We start from the raw sequence: 20,817 nt of genomic DNA, 5'->3' as shown, positions 1-20,817 counted from the left end.
CCCTATGCAGTTTCCATGCAACAATATATATTTTTTTGTCAGCAGCTCAGACTGTTTACTTGTGCTCATGTTGTGAATCACGAGAATCCACATTTTGATTTCCGAGTTTACGATACAGGCAACAGGCAATGTGAGGACATACAACTTAAGAGTCTAAACAACCCTTTTCTGTTTAGAAAGGTGCACATTCACACACTTTATAGGAATTACATGTATTGCCCCCCTTAATGTATGTTACTTTATTTCTCACTGACTGACTCACTGGATTTTAAAGTGTTAATCCATTAGATAGCCTGTTTCACACTAATTTGCTAACTTTTTTTGCCGTCTTTAGTAGGCCGTTCAATACATCTGACTTTATCTAGTAAAAGTTCTGTATATTACAATACAATATTACATTATTCTCGATAGTTTTCAATGCTTGAGGAAGTGTCCCCCATCCCGCCCATATGCTGAGATATGTGATGCATACATGCACAAAGTGTTGCACATAGGTTAGCCTACTGACCTACGTACTGAAAGGAAAAGAGTTCCCATTTACTGCTATGCTGGCAGTAGTACATTTGAGAATATATGCAACTGGATTAACTTTCTTTCTTATATGTTTTTATAAAACAATATCGATGTGGCATATTTTAAGAAAGAACTTGAGCCACACCTTCTTCTAATCAAAAACATGTCTATTGTGTTCATAACATTAATCTTTTTTGAAATTGCAGCTCCTCTTCTTAGGAAATTCCAGCAGATGCTAGAAGTCAAAGTGCTGCTTCCAGTCACAGTCAATAACATGCAGATGTTTTTGGGGGATTGACAGGAAGGTTTCCCATTTACAAACAATCCAGGATGCACATGCAGCTTCAGGGAAGAAAGCATATTTGCACAATGGATAGCTTTGATATGGAGATTTTCAGAAATATTTCTAAATAATGAAAAAAAAAATACATGGGAGTACACTTGTATGTGTCACTTGCTCATACATTTTTATGACAAACCTTAGTTAACCACTGAGAAATTATAGTCACAGTAAAAAACATTAACCCAGTTCTTCAAGTGGGTGTTAATTATCAGTGTGATCAGCAGATTTCCTTTTTACATACAGGAAATCAGCTCATTCAGTTTTAATAAAATCTAATATCATTAATGAACCACCAGCCACCACAGGTGTCGACAAATCCACCACAACACCCCCATTAACCATGAATGATCATCAACCACCAACACATTTAGGTATTATATAAACATTTACTACATCATTACACCTGCTTGCATATACTTGAATCATTATTGCATAATGTAAATAAGGGAACATTCATATTCAATTCAACTGGACATAAATCATTCAAGCTAAACCTAAAGGAGTGCTCAGAACATATGAATATAAATAAAATAAAAAAATAAAATAAAAAGCAAGTAAAAGTGACCAACATTTTAAGTGAATATCTGTAGATTGTTTTCATGATACTTCTTTTTGGTTTAATTTACAGAAGAACTTCTTAAAACATTTTTGAAAAGGATATCTAACAAAGATTATAGATATTACTCAGATGAGTTGACATAATTAATTTGATTAATATCCTAGCAAAATATTACATCCATAAAATGATATGGCTCAAAAGAATACCCTCCTTTTATACTTTTAAAGATTTTAAACATATTTGATTACGATCCAAAACTTAAAACTCAAAAACTGGCAAAAACTATTAAATTGTTTCGACATTTCAAATTTATTCAAATTATTTTTTTTGTTTTTTTGTTTTTATTCTCCTTACATTTTTTTTGTATAATATATTTTATTTTTATATTATTTTTATACTGTGAAATATATTTGCTGAATTTTTTGCAATGAAAAATCTGAACATGTTCATGTAACTACTGTATTGAACATTCAAAGAAAAAAGTATGGGGAAAAAAATACTTTATTTTGCAACATTGACTGCTTTCAAAATCTATAATGACAAAGGGAGATGAAACCTAAATGTATTTTAAATTAATCAATATTAAATTAAAGAATGATAATTACACTTACCACAGAAGATATGTCAGAAGATATGAGTATAAAAATGCTGAAATAAAGGTGGAAAATAGTAAATATTAAAAACACATGTAATATAAATAAATTATTTTGATGTGCATAATTTCTGTCATTAAAAAAAAGGTTAATGAAAAGAGCAGAAGGGACTGTAAACATCACATTTATAGACTAGTCATCGTTAGTAAATCGAGTATTATACGATTGAAAACTTAAAACTATTAGATTGTTTAGACATTTCAAATTTATTCCAATTGTTTGTTTATTTTTGTATGTTTTTATTCTCCTAACATTTTTTTGTTGTATAATTTTTTTTTTGTGAAATATATTTGCTGATTTTTTTTGTAATGAAAAATCTGAACATGTTTATGTAACTACTTTATTGAACTTTCGAAATAAAGTATGGGGGAAAAAATACTTTATTTTATTTTAAAATAATCAATATTTAATTAAAGAATGATAATTACACTTACCACAGAAGATATGTCAGAAGATATGAGTGTATAAAAATAATGTGTGCTGAAATAAAGGTGGAAAATATTAAATATTAAAAACCCATGTAATATTAATATAATATTAATATATAATATTAATAAATATAATATTATTATAATATTATTTTGATGTGCATATTTTCTGTCATTAAAATAAATGTTAATGAAAAGAGCAGAAAGGAGTGTAAACAACACATTTATAGACTAGTAATCATTAGTAGAAGCGAGTATTGTTTTTGTGCATACCTCCATCAGTGTACTTGTCTCTGCACATCTTATCTCCTTCCCTCTCTGAGTGCATATTTACTGCACCACTCCTCTCTCTCCATACTTGGCAATGCCGTTCTCGCTCCGTCGCTATTGGCTGCTGGTAGAGAGACAGACCGGAGTGACCCGGATGTGTACCAGCGGGCCTGTGTGGTGTGTTTTCTGCCTGCAGCTTGCTTCCTGTAGCCCGGTTGAGGAAGTGAATATCGCTGACAGGACAGGGCTGGGTTCAGGTTCAGAGAGGGAGAGAGAGGCGAACTAAACATCTTCCGCGGGGGGAATAAACAAAACAAAACAAAACAACACAGCAAGAGGAGCGGATCTGTTCCAACTGTAGTGAAGCTTAAAGGTGTAACAGTCAACGGTGAAAACCTGCTCCCCCTAGCCCCGCTGAGACCGCCGCAGACATGGTAAGGGCCGCGGCAGAGCTGGAGGAGAGAGACGGGGTAGCTCTGGAGCTGCTGCTAGCTAACGGCTAACTAACGGATACTGCTTACTAACGGCTAACTAACAGCTGCTGCTTACTAACAGATAACTAACGGCTGCTGCTAACTAACGGCTACTCCTAACTAACAGCTAACTAACGGCTACTGCAAACTAACGCCTAACTAACGGCTACTGCAAACTAACGCCTAACTAACGGCTACTGCAAACTAACGCCTAACTAACGGCTACTGCAAACTAACGCCTAACTAACGGCTACTGCAAACTAACGCCTATTCCTAACTGACGGCTAACTAACAGGTACGTGTTGCTAAGCTAGGCTAACGCTAGCTGGAGGTGCTGGGTGGTAACCTGAGAGCAGCAGCTCAGTTCAAGTGTATATAAATCACCGATGCATATCTAACCTGCACTAGTTTGCAAAACGTCTGCCTAACTACCGGATATACGAATGAATTAGCTTCGTGGCTAAGCTAGCAGTAGTTTCTTCCAGCTAGTTAGTAGCTAGCAGGTAGCTAAAGCTAGCTGCATAAGGTATAAAGTTAGCACAGGATGTTTTGGATTTGACACAAGTTTCGTGGATAGTATTAGTGAGGAGTCGTAATATAATGTGTCGTGTACATACACATACAGTCCTCCAGGCGTGCACCACACACACACACACACACTCAGGCTAATATAGTCAAGCGCCGGGTTGCCTGTAGCTAAAATAAGACCTGCTTGCTCCTCCTATTCCAACATGACAAGCTGTCAACCTCCTCTGCTGTAGGGTTTAAGACAATATTTAATCATCTGGGAAACCCTGACACTTCCTTAAAGATCATAACAGCAGTTATTGTTTACTTATTGCAACACTGTCCTACCTCTCCAGCTTATAAAGGCAGTAACATCACTGTAATTGATCATAATAATACTATTTGACTTGAACTACTGTAGCATAATGGAGCACCATTTTGTGCTTTCAGACAATATTTAATCTGGGAAACTCTTGACACTCCATAAAGATCATAACAGCAAATATTGTTTACTTATTGCATGCTTTTAACACTTTCCTATCTTCCTGCTAGGGTTTTCCTGCCTTGCGAGTTTAAGACAATATTTAATCTGGGGAAACTCTGACACTCCATAAAAATCATAACAACAATTTACTTAATGCATGCTTTTAACACTTTCCTACCTCTCCAGCTTATAAGGCAGTAACTGTAATTGATCATGTATTTATGCTTGACAAAAAAACTTAATATTTGACTTGAACTACTCCAGCATAATGGAGCACCATTTTTGTGCTTTCACACTGTTTATAAAAGTGTTTTGTAGTACTTCCACATGACCTAAATTGTGTGATGCCTGAGTTGGGGAAGAGCAGCTGGGTTTTCTCCGCAGTCGCCCACTCTCCTCGGCCTCACCTCATCCATTCTGCTGGCTGAGCCTCACCGCCCTCCCCTGACCCTCGGGGTTGTTGGTCTGAGCTAGTGTTTACACGGAGACAGGAGCACGGGTAAACACAGCGTCAAGGAGCGCAGGTGTCTGATGGTGCAGACTGATTCATCAGCTGAGAGGAGATTTTTAGACAGGCAAAAAGCAACTCAGAGTGAGAGGAAATGGCACGGGAGAAACTTCTGTTATGTTGAGGGTCACCCTTAAGGAAAATGTTTATAGAAAGAGGGTTCTCTACTTTATAACATGTCGTCGTCCTTTGACCAGCTAGCAGCTGTATGAGTAAACTCTTGTTAGGTTCATGCACTCCAGAGGAGTCACTTCATAGATAAGCCAAGGTGGAGGGTTTTGTCGACATCTAAGAGGGAGGTGAATGAAATGGTTATAATAAACAAATAATGTAGCAGCACAAAAAACTATTGTTATTGTGCTTTTGGTGATTTTGATATTGATAGAATTGAACTTATTTTCAATGCAAATGCATCCTTTTCCCATTGGTTTTGGATGAGCATAGCGAACTGTTCTTCATATTTCTTCGTTCTTCCTAGCTCCATTTCTGTTCGTTTGTCATGGTAGATATTTGTGCACTTATCCTGTCAGGACATCATAATCAAAAAGAGTGATAACTGGTTGCTCTGTGTATTCAACCGTAAGGCAGAACGTGTCGGGTGCTCTTGGAAAACGGGAAAAAAACAGGGATTGACTTTTTAATCCAGCAACAAATTGGTTAAAACTTAAACAGAAATTAGAGTTCCAGTATATAATGTATATGGTATATAAACATCGAATTGAATTGAATAGATCAGTCCCATTGTCACCGACATCCGATCCAGCTATTTGAGTCGGTATCGGCCCGATATCCGATCCGCCCGATATCCGATCCGGTATCTGTATTGGTGCATCCCTAGTTCAGATACTGTAATATTTTGTATTAATTACTGTAGTAGTGACTTTGATGGCATCTGATGCTCAGATGAAAATGAGACATAACCAGTGACCTGCGAGTGTTAGCTGTAAAATAGGTTTTGTCCCTCTACTATTATTCAACTTCCTCCATCTTCTTACACATTTCCCAGAGTTTCATGTTGTGGCTTGTCTGTCCTCCCCTGCTCACTAATATCCTGCTGCTCACTGCATATTTAAGGGGGAGAAACCCCCGGGGGGAAGGCCATGCTATGCAGTCCTGTCTGTTCTGTGTCCTCTGACTGAGCTGTCATTATGAATAACTTCTTCATTTAGTCTTAACTTGCCTGTTTAAAGAAACGTTAAATATTTTACCTTTCATTTGTCCTAAAACTGCAACAAAACAAACAGACCGTCACAGTAAAAGAAAGACTTTTTTTTTTTTTTTTTCCTACTGGATACAGGAACGTTGATCTGTAAGAGTTAAAGACCGGGCCTGCTGTTTTGCAAACTGTAGTTTATTGGGGACATTGAACACATAATCAAACATGTGCTGAGTCTGGGGGACTAAGTACAAAACAAAACAAGCCTCAGTAAACAACCCAAACATGTAACCAAAAAAGGAATTGGCTACAGTCTCAGGCTGGATTTAAGACTGAACTGATTTTTGGGTCGTTGGTTTTGTAGTCTGTGATGATGATAGGGAGGTTTTGAGTGTTTGTTGCACAATACAACAATCAATGTTTCAGATTTTAAATAGTGTGTTTGCCCCGTCTCACCTAGAATACAGAGCGCCTAACTGTCATCTAGTCACGACACAAATACAGAGATGAGATGTGTCAATATATATTCGATTCGGTCACATTGTACGTTTGCTTTGCAGTAATTAATCAGAACTTAATGTCGCAGTGTCAGGGGCAGCCCGATCAGACACAATCGGGTGCTGATATGTGAGAAAAACTGCACTGTGGGTCAAGCACCAGGCTGAAGTTAGTTTGATAATCAGCTGTTGGATACATTTTACCAATTTCCTGTGAGAAACTCTGGATCTCATACCTTCCAACTAAGCCGCCATTTGTTTACTTCATTTATCATGCTATGAATTTTTCAGCTTGTTTTTGCGCTAAAAGGAACAGTGTGTAATATTTTGCAGGATCTATTGGCAGGAATGGAATATAATATTTATAACTATGTTTTCATTAGTGTATAATCATCTGAAACTAAGAATAGTTGTGTTTTCGTCATCTTAGGATGAGCCCTTCATATCTACATAGGGAGCGGGTCCTCTTCACGGAGCCTGCCATGTTGCTCCGCCATGTTCCTACAGTAGCCCAGAATGGACAAACCAAACACTGGCTCTAGAGACAGCCTTTCGTGTTTTTACGTTACCTGAAGGCCACCGTTGTTCTCTGACACGCTTGGAAAAGGTGGAGTGAGCAGAGTTTTCAGTTGGTTGCGATCTAACCTCACCGCTAGATGCCCCCAAATCCTACACACTGCTCCTTTTAAAACACAAGTGACAGTGATCACTGGGTGGGAAGACGGTTGGGGATCATGCCACTGTCACTGCATCTACTGGTTGGTCAGTGTGGAAGGAGGTTGGATCAGAGATTGATAACCTAATCAGTGATGTCAGAGCAGATGTTTTGTGTATCCAGCCGCCACAGAGGGTGAAGTTTCCACCGCAATTAAAGCTGCAGCCACTTTGAGCAAATATGATAAAAAAGTTATTTTTATAAAACTGTCACTATATCCTGACAGTAGTGCATGAGACATATAATCTGTGAAAAAAATCATGTTCCTCTGCCTCCCCTCGTGCTCCTAATGGCATCTGCAAGTTTCTACCGCGCCTGAATCTAAACAACCAATCACAGCTGAGTTGGAGCCGGGCCAGTCTCTGGGCAGCTGGCGAACTCCAATCAATCGGTCAAACTAGGCAGCGCTGATCAAATATGAATCAATATTCTGTTACTGTAATGTCTATATCTCGCCTCAAATGTTGACAGAAACATCTTGTAGTGTACTGTTTAGCTGTAAAATGATAGTTTGCTTCGGCCGGCATGTTGAGAAAAGTCGAGACAAAACCACGCACCACCCACCAGCCGTGTCACAAACTTTCTCCTTTTAAGCTAAACGGTACACTACAAGATGTTTCTGAAAACATTTTTAGGTGAGAAATAGGCATGTTAGTTTGGTGTAAATGATAGTTGCACCTGACATTTACCTGTTTGTAGTTCACCTCAGTTCGACTACCAGCTGCTATTTCATGATGAGTTCATAGCGATTACACGTCATATCTGCCACCTAATGTGTCACCTGTGCTCCATGACACACGCCTCGCAGCCAAATGAAGCGCATCCTTTGACAGCAGATGGAAAATATTTTCACTGACATCGCTTATTTGGATATGGTCAGACGTGCCACATGGTTGAATTTTCAGAAATCAGAATAGTTTTCTAAACCATGCAGTTCAAGTTGGTCAAACCTTTGACTATTTGGCGTCTAATTGCTATTTCATCTCTTAACTGATTTTTTGCTCAGCAAATTCTCACATGACAAATCATGAGTGCTGTTCAGTCTACTGAGCTGTAAATGTTGTGTCTGTGGTCTCACAGCGCGAGCACAGTTTGCCTGCAAGGGTGAGTGGATATTTTCTGCACAACCGCTCCTCTCATACCCTCATACAGAATGTAGCAGGCCATTATCAGTGGGCTGTTTGGAGATGTGAAGGAGCTTGGAGTGGTCCTTTTTTTATATAGAGAGAGCATAGCAATTCTGAGTCCTGATCCAATACTTATGTATATTTTCCTACATAAGCTGCACAATGCACAATACTAGTGAGCCTGCTTTAAAACTAGTAAGTTTTGAAGCTCATGCTTTCTACATAATTTCTTCATTAGCACAGCAGGGCTTTTTCACAGTTTTTCAAGTGTCTTAAAACAATGGTCAGGTGCCCATTTGAGCTTTGAAGCAGGTTTTCCTTGCTGTAGGGATTGGGTGATAGGATTTTATCTTGGATAACAATTAAAAAACACTCAAATAATTGATGGTGAATTTCCGTTATCTGGATAACCGTGAATATCCTTATCAGTGACTTGAAAAAGCTGTCTAGCTCGCATTCATGGTAGAGAAATGAAAAAATGGAGCCGGATTGAAAAATACAGGAATTATCATGTAAGAAAATACAGACTCACACAATGTCGCTATTTTTTTTAAATTTATGTAACCGTTATTTATGTGGGGGGACCTTATGATTTATGATTACCTTATATCCGATTGATTTTTTAGTTGTTTTTTTTTGCACTAAAAAAGATGTTCAGTAACAAATGGAAATATTAGTTTCTTAACAAAATGTAAGGTAAAGTGAGTCCAGTATGTTTTGGTGCCATTTTAAGAGTTTTAAGCACATTTTGATGATTATCGGGCAGCTGTGGCTCATAGGTAGGACCGGTTGCCCATCAATTGGAAGGTCAGCGGTTTGATCCCCAACTCCTCCAGTCCACATGTCGAAGAGTCCTTGAGCATGATACTGAACCCCAAATTGCTCCTGAAGGCAGTGCCAGCGATGTGTGAATGAGTATTTAGATTAGATCCTGATGGGCAGGTTGGCACCTTGTATGACAGCCTCTGCCATCAGTGTATGAATGTGTGCGTGTGTGAATGGGTGAATGCTGACATATAATGTATAACGTTTTGAGTGGTCGGAAGACTGGAAAGGCGCTATATAAATCTAAGTCCATTTACCATTTAGCAATATCGTGAATCACAATTATTTTGGCCAGGATAATCGTGACATGAAATTTTCATATTGTTCAATCATGCCTACCTTGCTGTAATCATTCCTTCTATTTATACTGGCCATTAAGAGATCCCCATTTAATGCGCTTCAAAGTGAGTCATGGGGTACAAAATCCACAGTCCTCATTCTGCGTAGAAATATATTTCAATGCTTATTCTAAGATATTGTGAAGAAGTCTGAGTTAGTCAAAGTCTTCTTAGTACAAAATGTTTGTGGTTTCCTAGACTGTGTCTACTTGTTGAGCTGTAGAAGAGGGATAGTAACACAAAGAGCAAGTTGTTGTACTAAAAAGGTTGTAACTTGTAGGGGAAGAGGATACTCACTTGATTTGACTAATAGACCACTGAAGCCTCATATTATACTCCCGATAAAAACAAGACAGCACCTCAGGAGACTGTGGACACCCCTGCTCTAGTGTTTTTGTGTCGTCGTCGTCGTCGTGGTAGGAAGATTCAGACTGGATTTGAACAAACTCTCTTAATCCTCAGCATGACCATAGTACTGAAGTTCAAGTGAACACATCAATCAACAGCAGCAGTTTAGAGACGTGGCACACGTTTTTTTTTTACTCAAAGTGACTCAGTGAGGATAGCTTCACTAAATGCTTGCAAATATATATATATTATTTTTTTTCAAATGCTTGCAACATTGTCAGGCTCCAGTGTTTCAATGGAGTACATATGGGCGTTTTTGACAGCTGGCCTGGCCAGTTAAAAAAAATTCCAGTCTTAAAATTGATGGGGCTGAAGATAAACCAATACCGATTAATTACATTATGCTCTGATGACAATCTTCCAGCTCACTGATGTATTAGATATTGTTGGTACTGAACAGTATTATTCAAGACTAGGTGCTCCAGGACGTAAACACTTGTTGAGAGCAGCTGTTTCCAGGCTATTAGAATCCACTTGTTAATCCATTTTGTAATTATGATAAAAAGGTTAATAATGTTATCTGACATAATTACAACTTGTTCTGTTGGGTTTCCACTTCAGCTCTAGTGAGAAACGTATTATTAATTATTGAATAATCAATATTTGAGCTCAGCAGCTATGATGTACACATTTGTACACTACAGAACATTTTATGAGTCTAGCTCTGTATAATTGTCGAAATCTGAGTATTAAAATTCACTTTACGCATCTGCATTTAGTAGCAACAAAGAGATTCTTTCTAAATATCAATTTTTAATCAATTATGTTGCCCCACCAATAACATATTGTTATATTTGGTACAAAACCTTTGCCAGAACAGTGTGTTACTTTTGTTTGAAGCATGGTAAGATTGTGGACTGTCACCACTGAGTTCATCTTTATTTTACGATTTGTAAAACTAAAAAAGTGCGTATTATCTTATTATTACTATATTATTTCCTTATATTCTTTTTCTTTATTGTAATTTTTCTTGTTAGTTAATGAGATGAACTAAAACTTTGCAAATCAAATCATACCGGTATACAATAACACACTGTATGTGACCTGAACGATTTAGACTGGAGGAGCGCTGCTGTGTTGTGAAGCTTTGAACTGACATGTTTAACTTTAATCTGGCAGTAGAGTGTAATCAGTGTTGTCTCTTTGTTTTTAGAATGACCAGCAGCTGGACTGTGCCCTGGACCTGATGAGGCGTCTGCCTCCTCAGCAGATCGAGAAGAACCTCAGTGACCTCATTGACCTGGTGAGTTACTGTCTTTGCTTTCTCCTGTCAGATTTCTTTGCAGGTAAAACACACGCACACGCACACGCACACGCACACGCACACGCACACAGATAGGTTGTAGGTTATGTCTCCTCCAGACATGAAAAATCCAGACTCTATGTATATGCAATGTTGTTCATTTCGAAAGTTTAACTATTGGAGACAAGATGTCTTCTACTGCACTGAAAAGTTCACTCTCACTATATGTGCACTGGAAGTTTCAAGTGTCCACTTCACAATTGTGTAATGTCGGACAAAATTTACATGAGAATCAAGCTGATTTTGGGCCTGATTTCCCCCCCCCCTCCCGACAATGGTCTGCAAAGCACAGATTTTTTGATGGTTCGAAAGATTATCTCTCCAGATATTCCTGTAGTGAGAGGTATGTGAAGAGTGTTTTTTACATCCCCCAATCGGCTCGGAAGTCCATCCTGGCCTCACTGATTTCAAATCGTAAATAATAAACATGTTTAAAATTTAACATGTTTATTATTTACGATTTGAAATCAGCGCAAGTGTTTATCTAACAAGTCTCCGTGACTTCATCCGTCCATCCTTTATGAATTTTCAGTACAAAGTAGGGCAAAAAATAACATGGCTAATTCCTCCTGCCCATCGTCTGCCATGTTCATGTATGTTATGTCGCAAAACAAAACGTTAAAATCTCTTAAGCTTGTGTTAACCACAGACCTTATTTCAAGCATTTAACAAAAACTCATTCGAAAAAACCCATTCACTTCCAGACGAGGGAACCTGAAGTCCTAAAATGCTAACTAATTTCCGGGTTTTAGGACCCATTCCTGTAGCACTCTATAGTTCATGAATGGAATCTGTTATTGTGTGGTGTGCTGTTTTGGCCAAATCGTTACTCACCACACACTAAAGGAACAAAACTGTTAAATTTATTATAACATGTCATTAAGTGTGAGGTCTCTCACATTTTCAAAATCTGTTAAGATTTGCTGGTCAGGGATGGCAGCTCGGTGTTGGAGGTTCCCCTTGTGGGAACTCTCCCCAGTGCTGGCTGGCCCTTGCCGGGAATATTTCCTCCATGGTGATGCACCCCCACCGGCTCTAGGTCGGCTCAAAAAGGCTCAGTTTAAAGGTGGCACTTTACGGCACCCTTGCCCAAACCTCGCCGCTTAGTGCTCTCTCTGCCCTCTCTCCTTGTGGGGAGGGACAAAGCTCCCCGCTCCTGGCACGACTGTCAATCAGGGCGGACTGTCCTCAGTGCGGCGATGTTTGCAACCCACCTGACCCATCTTGAAACACAGACCCCGTCTTGTTTACCATGCTTTGTGGGTGTAACCTTTTTGGCCGTGTCATCATCATTCATATCTATACAACCAATATGTTAATGATGAAATGGTTTTCTAGAGCACATGTTTCTTCATTGATCCAGCCATCCCTTTGAGAGCAAAATTTACTTTAAAATGTAGGCTACAAAATGTTCTTTCTAAATGCCTTAATGTTTCCGAAGTCAAGGAGTAATAGTATAAAATAATCGGTATCTCAATATTGACCAAAATAATCATGATTATGATTTTTGCCATAATCGAGTAGCCCTATTTGGTAGCATCATAAATGTATGTGTGTGTTTGTGTGGGCCTCCTGTTGTTTTGTTGGTGCTTCAATGTTTGTTGTTTCATACCATGCAAGTGCAACAGTTGTTGCATGGTATGAAACAACAAACAGTGTGTCATCTGGGAAACTGGAGCCATTTCATATGATGGAAGAAGTTTTTGTGCAACACTTGAATAATTTCCTTCTTGTAAATTAAAAATGTGTTTCCTTCCGTCAGTTTTCTGTTAAAAACACTGCTTTTGAAATTGTTGGACCTGTTCTGTTTGGAGTTTAACAGCAGTGCCAGCTGAGTCTGACAAATTAAGCTAAACCAGACACAAATCAAATCACACTTTTGCCAGTGTTTGCATGGCACTTTGTTTTGTGGGCATATGCGTTCCTTTCCACCCAGACCCCCACATGCTCACCTTCCTCCTCCCTCACCTTTAACCTCTCTCTCCCCGGGCATCGGCTCTCTCCTCACCCATTTCACTATGTCCGGTTGTTAGCGAATATTATCGCAGCTGTCAATCACCTCCACTGCCAGGCACTTTTTTGGCTCCACCATCTCTTCCTGGTGACTCAGAATCACCTGAAATCACCTCTTTATTTCCTGTTTGTCCCAGATCTCTCTTGTCTCCTCCATTTTCTCCCCTACCACTGGGTTTTGTCCCCCCCCCCTCCTTCTCTTGTCTCACCCAGTCTGGGCTGCCAGGTGTATGTGTGTGTGTTCGGGGGTGTGGGGGATTTTTTTTAGGGAAACAGGGCCTCCTTTGTGTCTATACTCTGATGTAGGAGGACAGAGAGGGGAGTCCACGTCAGTCTGTGAGAAGTAATTTGTACCCCCTTATCCTCTAGATATTATGTTTCCCAATGATATTTTATTCCAGCTCCACTCAGTAACCTCTGCTGTTTGAGTGAAGCTGGAATGTGAAAGACAAGAAACTTTCAGTACATTTTTGACCAAAATGAGACCACCTAATACAAGGCTACTTTTGTTTTTGCTGTCTAGTCTGTTCCTCCAGTCCTGCAAGTTTTATAAGCTGGCATCTCTTACAGGAAGTCTGAATTGGCAAAAATAGCTTGTCTTAATGTCTCTTGCTCACACCCAAGACAAAAGGAAACACTTTTAATAAGGTGTCTGAGGAGTTCAAATGTGTTACAAACTTTTGCAGTAGTTTCTGTGGCTGAGCACATCAAAGTATCTGTGCTGTAGAAAACATCGTGTTCATGTATTGAGCTTTTTCTCTCTGTCCAGGTGCCCAGTCTGTGTGAGGACCTCCTCTCTTCTGTGGACCAGCCCCTGAAGATTGCCCGGGACAAGGTGGTGGGGAAAGACTATCTGCTCTGTGATTACAACAGAGACGGCGACTCCTACAGGTCGAGTTTATAACTGCACTTCAGTCATGGACAAGAAACATTAACTACATTAATCAGTCATTGAAAAATAGGCCAAAGACAGTGACTGAAACTTTAACTGCATTTTAATGGATTTTATAATGTCCTTTTTAATACATCAGATCCCCGTGGAGTAATAAGTATGAACCTCCCATTGAAGACGGTGCAATGCCTTCAGCTCGCCTGAGGAAACTCGAGGTCGAAGCCAATAACGCCTTCGACCAGTACAGAGACCTGTGAGTACCGGCGAAGCCATCTCATGGGGCGTTTTTTAATAAACGGTCGGCGTCGCCCTCTTGTGACCTCTGATTTCTGTGTTTTTCAGGTACTTTGAGGGTGGCGTGTCCTCTGTGTACCTCTGGGACTTGGATCATGGCTTTGCTGGAGTTATTCTCATCAAGAAGGCCGGGGATGGATCCAAGAAGATCAAAGGGTGCTGGGACTCCATCCATGTGGTGGAGGTGCAGGTGAGAATCAGCGGATATGAAATACGTTGACATTTGAACTTTCTCCTGACCAGTCTTTTTGTTTTCTTAGAGGAAGTCTGGACAGGCAAAGACAAAACCTGTGCATTACATTTGCATGTGACTGTTAACATCAGTGACATGCAGTCCATTTAGTCCATTTAGTCCATTTATTCATAGATTAATAAATACATTTGTAAACCAACTTATTAATGCCTTTTTTTATTGTACAGTTAGTTAATAATCAATTAAATGCTTTATTACTATATCCGTGACTCTTCTGGTCCTCCATAATGCAGGAGATGCACCATCATAAATCTTTAGACAGTGATTCAGTGTAAAGCCCTGAGCAGGCAGAGTGCGTTTAAGCAGCGGCTTTCTGTAATTGTTTTCAATGAGAGTGAAGCATTCTGCATGCTGCTTTTGCGTTGCTGCACGCCTTGCACTTTTATAGGAGCACCCTGAATGCCCTGGAGCATTGTCTCATTGCTTGTTGTGTCTGTTGTGCGATCAGGAGAAGTCCAGCGGTCGTACTGCTCACTACAAACTCACCTCCACCGTCATGCTGTGGCTCCAGACAACCAAGACCGGCTCCGGTACCATGAACCTAGGCGGCAGCCTTACAAGACAGGTACGGTGTTAAGCTAAACGGAAAAACCACTGCTGACACATCAAGCCTTTCTGTAGTCATCCATGAACTCAATTTGTTTTGTCTTTTCACAGATGGAAAAAGATGAAACAGTTGGAGAGTCCTCACCCCACATCGCCAACATCGGCCGCCTTGTTGAAGTCAGTATAACGCCTAATATCCTGCTTGTTTAACTTTTTTGACTGCCTACCTAAAGCTGCGATTAAAATTACTGCAATGTATTGTTTTTCAAGAACAGACCTCCTACACAGGATTTTATAGGGATTTAAAAGTTACCTTATATATAGACTAATCTGCCGGCTGCTTTATGTGTTGTGCTCTCCGGACTACGCCACCATTATTATGGTGACAGAGATGAACTGAACACATTTTCATTGGCAGTGAAAGAATGGATGTTTGGGTTAACAGGGCCGATAATCACACCCTCCCAAAGATGAAGTCAGAAAACACTAGTGTGAAACTGGTTATGAAACAAGCTTTGGGATGCAATAACATTAATATAGAGACAGAGCGCAATGCGTCATACTCTGACAACCACGCCCACTGGAGGGTAAACAATCGATGCCACAGTATGGAACCAAGGGCTGAAACGCTAACAAAATGCCTGTAGCTAGCAAAAAACGTTAGATTTCAGAAAGTCAAAGGATTAGTTTAGCACCCTATGTCTACCAGGGGTGTAGCAGTGTCACTGTGCATCATGTTCACACACCTCCATATTTGTCAATAAAGTAAAAGTGTTGTTGTTGTTGTTAACCTGAAAATAGAGGCAGACTAAATGTTAAGACTGTCTTGATTGGCGTTCCAGGATATGGAGAACAAGATTCGCTCCACACTGAATGAAATCTACTTTGGGAAGACCAAGGACATCGTCAACGGCCTAAGGTAACGTTACATGAGTTGTTTGGATGAGCAGGACTCTCCTTTTACAGCACTTCCTGTCAGCCGGGTCTGCAGAAACTCTGTTTTTCTAATTGTACCAGTTCTACTGAGAGCAGAGTAGGTTTGTGTCTCTGTTGACCTGTTCAACAGATATTTTCTTACAGCTTTTGTCAATATCTCTCATTTCTTATCTGTTATTTTATTTAAACCTACCATTGCTCCCCCTCTCTTCAGTTGCATTTTTTCTGTATTCACTTCACCTCCTCCTTCCCCTATCCCTCTCCTCAACCTCTCATATGATCTTATTTTTTGATTGCCTTTCATCCCACGTTTCTGCTGCCATTTTTCTCACTGTCTGCCCTCCTGTCAATCCCTCCGTCACCTCTCCTCCCCTGCTGTCTCTCCTCTGTGCTCCAGATCTATTGAGTCTTTGCCTGATAACCAAAAGTACCGGCAGCTCCAGAAGGAGCTGTCGCAGGTCCTCACCCAGCGTCAGATCTTCATTGACTAGGGTCAGAGGTACAATCTGGCATGGACAAGTGTGTGTGTTTGTGTATATTAGTGTGTATTGGTAAGTAGCAAATTAACAAGGAAAAATGTTGTTCTGTCCACGGTGCTCCCCTCAGATGTCTCACGGTACTTTAAAAGGAAGGAAGGAAGGAAGCAGGCAAAGTTCAAATAATAAATTATTTCAGTCGGACATATCTTTGATATTTCCATACACACTTTTTAGACTGCTAAGAACACCAAACGGGATGACCTTCAAACTGTAGTATGGTCTGAACTCTGAAGTCTCCAATAAATCCGGAGCCAATCCAATTCTGGAACCAGCGTTTTTAATAAACATCTTAATTGTGTTCCTATCATTGGCAGTAATGCTGCTACCCCAACATACAGCAGCATAAAACAAGGAACCAGCCACAAAACTCTGACAGAAAACATTAAAAGCTTCTTACTGACCTCAAGAATTGCATTTTTGGCAATGATATGGCGAGCATTTCTGTTTTTGGAAACTGCTCAGAGAACTGTTTATTGTCAACCTACCTAGGAAAGCCATCCATCCTCTGAATGCTCTAGGTCTATAGTTTGTGGTTGTGAAGTTTCATGAGGTTGTGATTATCCTAGAGGTCACCACAGGTCATTTTATACAGCGAGGTCAAGTTTTAAAAAAACAAATGGTCTCACTAAAATGAAATGGCTCCTATGGGGCTACCTTCACTCGTGCCTAAAAAAACCGAGCTGGCCCCAGGGCGCCGGCGCCCTCAAGGGGTGGAAGAGGTTTGAGAGAATTTGTGATTCCCCTCTTTCTTTTTAGTTTTTTGGATGTCAATAACCAGCTCCTGCATCTCACTATTATTAAGATTCAGGTAATCAAAATCACACCAGCTCACAAATCTGTCTCATCTCTGTAGGTTTAGTGTCCTATATTGACTCATGTGCCTTGGAATGATGTTTATGTAATTTAAGATATGATCAAATTTTGAACATCATTAGATTGCAGAGGACACACAGACGCCACAAAAAATGCATTTGGGGTGCTTTGTGTCAGAGTTCAATATGTTATCTACAACAAGTAGAACAAAACAGAAAAACCTGATTTATATGTTTTTTTTTAAGTGCTTGTGAGGGTTCAGGCTCACAGGTGTGTGTGTATGTGGGAATGTATGCTATATGAACACGTTAGCATGCTCCTCAGAGTGTTGAAGATCGAGCAGCTGTGCGGGCATGTTGTGCAGGTTTTGTTTACCTTTTTAGTCTAACAGATGATGTCTGTGAAGGAGCGACACACTAACCATGTCAGAGTACTCAACGCAGTCACCACCCCTGATGTTTTGCAGTTTGTTGCCCAAATAAGGTTTTCTTAAATGGTGTGTTTATTCTGGACGCAGCACTTTGTCCTTTCTAAGGAGTGTGTGTGTGTATGAAAGCACAGCATTGCAACAATACCAGAGAAATCTGATTAACATAAATATTCATTCCCCTCTATTAAACAGGACTATATTGTTCAGAAACTCAAATACTGTAGTTTAATGGAATACTTCAACCACAAAATTACCATTTGTGTATTAATTACTCACCGGTCTGGGAGTTTTCCGCGTTTTTGTCTTACAACTTTAACTCTCTCACGTTGTGTTTTCAGTTCAAGTTAATTATAACCTTTTTGGTCCAATAAAAAATGTCTTACTCAGCGTTTGGTTGTAAACGTCTGCTTACAAACTCTCACAACTCCTGCAGTATCATCCAAGTCTCATTTATCCAGTCGTATGCTCACTACTTAACGGATGTTTTGATAATAGTTTGCTGTTGTTAAACGTTGTGGCCACTATTTACTTCAATGCGAGAAAAAAATGTTCTTCAAGAATTCAAAGTAACACGGATTGAGTAATTGCCTTGATATACAAATACAAGTCAGTTTGTTGGTGAATTATTCCTTTAAACCAAATGGAGTAAAGATTTTAATTTGATATTAGCACATAAAATTCTCAGTTAATTATGCATCTCAAAATAACTTCATTGTTCAACAAAGTGCAAAATATTAAGGATGGTGAATCCCTGTGTAGGCATTTAAAGCACGGTTCAACTGCATGACAGCAAATAACTGTTGGTTTTTATCTGCCTGACATTAATGTGTGCGGTGTGAGTCGATATATTTAATGTGTGATTTCACCGTGTTCTCTCCACAGAGAAGAAGTTGGACTGTGAAGTCTGTCTAACTAACTCTGCTCTTGAACTTACAGACTGTGTTTCTGTCTCGCTGGAGAAACTTTTCCTGTCTCTCTTGCTGTTTTCACATTTTGACGTTGCACACACTGACTGTCTCTCTCTCTCTCTTTGTGTCCCCCCCCCCATACAGGAGTGTTCAGACTCTGGCTGACAAGTCAAAGCAAGACCTTCTGAAGGTCGACCTGATGGAGGCACTCAAACGCAAACAGCTAAGCTAGAGTTGCTACTGTTTTTTTTGTTTTTTTTTTCTTCTTCTGTCTCTCTCACTCTCTCTCCGCCTCATCTCTGCCATCTTTTCTCTGTTTCTTTACGTCTCTCCCTCCACGCCTGTTTCAGTGCCGCACTCTTTGTTTATTTGTGGAAAAACGAAAAAAAGGAGAAAATGCTTAGCTTTTTATTTGGTTTCTGTCCGGTTTTTGTTTTTCATGCATCTCATCTGCCATGAAGCCATTCACTCAACGCTCCTTCTGTCTCTCTTCACCCCTCTCTTCTCTCCCATGTTATGAATATAATGATAGTATTACCACGGTTAATGATAATCTTACAGTGTGAGGGTCATTGTAGTAATAATCCCTCATGTTCTCACAGCGGATGTGTCCTCGTTCAGTTTCAAACGAGTGATTTCGGCTCTTCCTCGGTGTCGAGGAAACGGACAGACTGTGCTGTAAGTGGGGCTGTCATTATTATTATGTACATCAAATTTATTTCTAGCACCTACTTTTGTCTACGACACCCCACCACCCCCCTGATATATTTGTATAAAATTATTACTGTCGGTGTATAACTGTCTTTCTTCTGGGTAAACGGTGTGAACTCGAGGGCGGCCTTCGGTTTGTGTTAGAAGGTTTTTACTCTTTATTCCACTCGTGCATGTGAGCCTGTGTGGCGCTGCAGCGAGTGGAAATGTAGACTTATCAAACATGGGGATGGACTGTTATAATCACCGGGTGATTACACCCACGTCGTCGACCCAACAACCCCCTACACTGTGTATAACATAACAGTTTGCCTCCCCTCTGTTCAGCTTATTCAACTCTTCTCTCTCCTCACCTACTTTGTCTTTGTTGGGGGTCACAGTTTGTCTTTGTGTCTCAGTGGAAACCTTTGACTGTTTCCATTTTGGAGGGGATTCTTTTCGTTGTATTTTTGTTTTGTTTTGTTTTTATTTTGTAAAGCTTATGATTCATATTGTATTAGAGCCTCCAGCAACAATAAAAACTGTAAAAAGCTACACTTGTGTTTATTGTTTTATTCATTTCTTATTGAGGGGAGTGGAGGAAGTGGACAAAATAACATTACCGTTGCAAACACTGATATTCAGGTGGGAAACATTTAGAGTCCCCTTATTAAGCATTTATAAGCAGAATATACACATTTAATAAGTAAGGGATAATGTACAGCAAGCCGGTCATCCTTCAGGGCGATGCGTCGGGGTCCAACCCTCCGCACATCGCCCTGTCGGGGGTTTATTTCACAACAATGACCCGCTAGCTGTACATTATCCCACTTATTACACGGCTACTTACTTAAGAAATCAATAATTTCACACAAAAACTGTCCTCCAGAGTCCGACATCAGAACTGCACCCATAGCAACAGTCTGTTATACATAGCAACGGTCTGTTATAAAGAAATAACAGACAGTAGAACGCTGTGATTGACCAATCAGAATCCAGTATTCAACAAAGTCGTGTAATAAATTGCTTATAGCACACTGTAATGTAGCAAAACACAGTTGTAATAATATAAAATGTATTTATAGTTAAGTTATAATTGTTGGTAAATACTGTACATTAATAAGCTCTCTAAAATGTCCATATATCTACTTATAACTACATGATCGTGTGTACATTTAAATGTTTTTTAAAGTTTATTTTATATCTGTTAATAGACCAACACTATTTTTCAGACTGATGGAGAGTCTACAGTCATGCTAGCGGCTCTGTGAGGCTGTAATAAGGTAAATGCTAATACTAGCATGGCAACATGTGCTGATGTTTAGCAGGTTTAACGGCTCAAGCTACACAACAGTATAAAAAGTAATTCATATTAGCCCCACCTTTACCAGCTGCA

General features: G+C 39.7%; 1 protein-coding gene across 2 annotated transcripts; it reads left to right on the top strand.

Annotated features, from left to right (window-relative positions):
• Positions 1-2,787: 2,787 nt before the first annotated feature.
• On the top strand, positions 2,788-19,976 carry capzb (capping actin protein of muscle Z-line subunit beta). Of its 2 annotated transcripts, XM_074635174.1 has the most exons (10): positions 2,788-3,200; positions 10,958-11,047; positions 13,890-14,011; positions 14,152-14,265; positions 14,355-14,496; positions 15,008-15,124; positions 15,217-15,282; positions 15,948-16,024; positions 16,439-16,540; positions 18,876-19,976. In XM_074635174.1, the coding sequence occupies exons 1-9, from the start codon at positions 3,198-3,200 to the stop codon at positions 16,530-16,532; spliced, it is 825 nt and encodes a 274-aa protein (XP_074491275.1). In that variant the 5' UTR covers positions 2,788-3,197; the 3' UTR covers positions 16,533-16,540; positions 18,876-19,976. The 2 variants fall into 2 exon arrangements, with proteins under 2 accessions (XP_074491275.1, XP_074491286.1); XM_074635185.1 differs by lacking the exon at positions 16,439-16,540 and having other exon boundaries at positions 2,792-3,200.
• The last annotated feature ends 841 nt before the right edge of the window (positions 19,977-20,817 follow it).

This window comes from Sebastes fasciatus, chromosome 1 (assembly GCF_043250625.1).
Source record: "Sebastes fasciatus isolate fSebFas1 chromosome 1, fSebFas1.pri, whole genome shotgun sequence".
In the NCBI taxonomy this organism is placed as follows: domain Eukaryota; kingdom Metazoa; phylum Chordata; class Actinopteri; order Perciformes; family Sebastidae; genus Sebastes; species Sebastes fasciatus.
The sequence above is the reverse complement of the archived record's forward strand: the minus strand, read 5'-3'. Positions and strand labels throughout refer to the sequence as shown.

Excerpts from the sequence above, each read along its gene's own strand:
- capzb (XM_074635174.1), top strand. Across the intron at positions 14,497-15,007 it reads TCCATGTGGTGGAGGTGCAG|GAGAAGTCCAGCGGTCGTAC; the intron begins GTGAGAATCAGC and ends TTGTGCGATCAG. Across the intron at positions 15,125-15,216 it reads GCGGCAGCCTTACAAGACAG|ATGGAAAAAGATGAAACAGT; the intron begins GTACGGTGTTAA and ends GTCTTTTCACAG.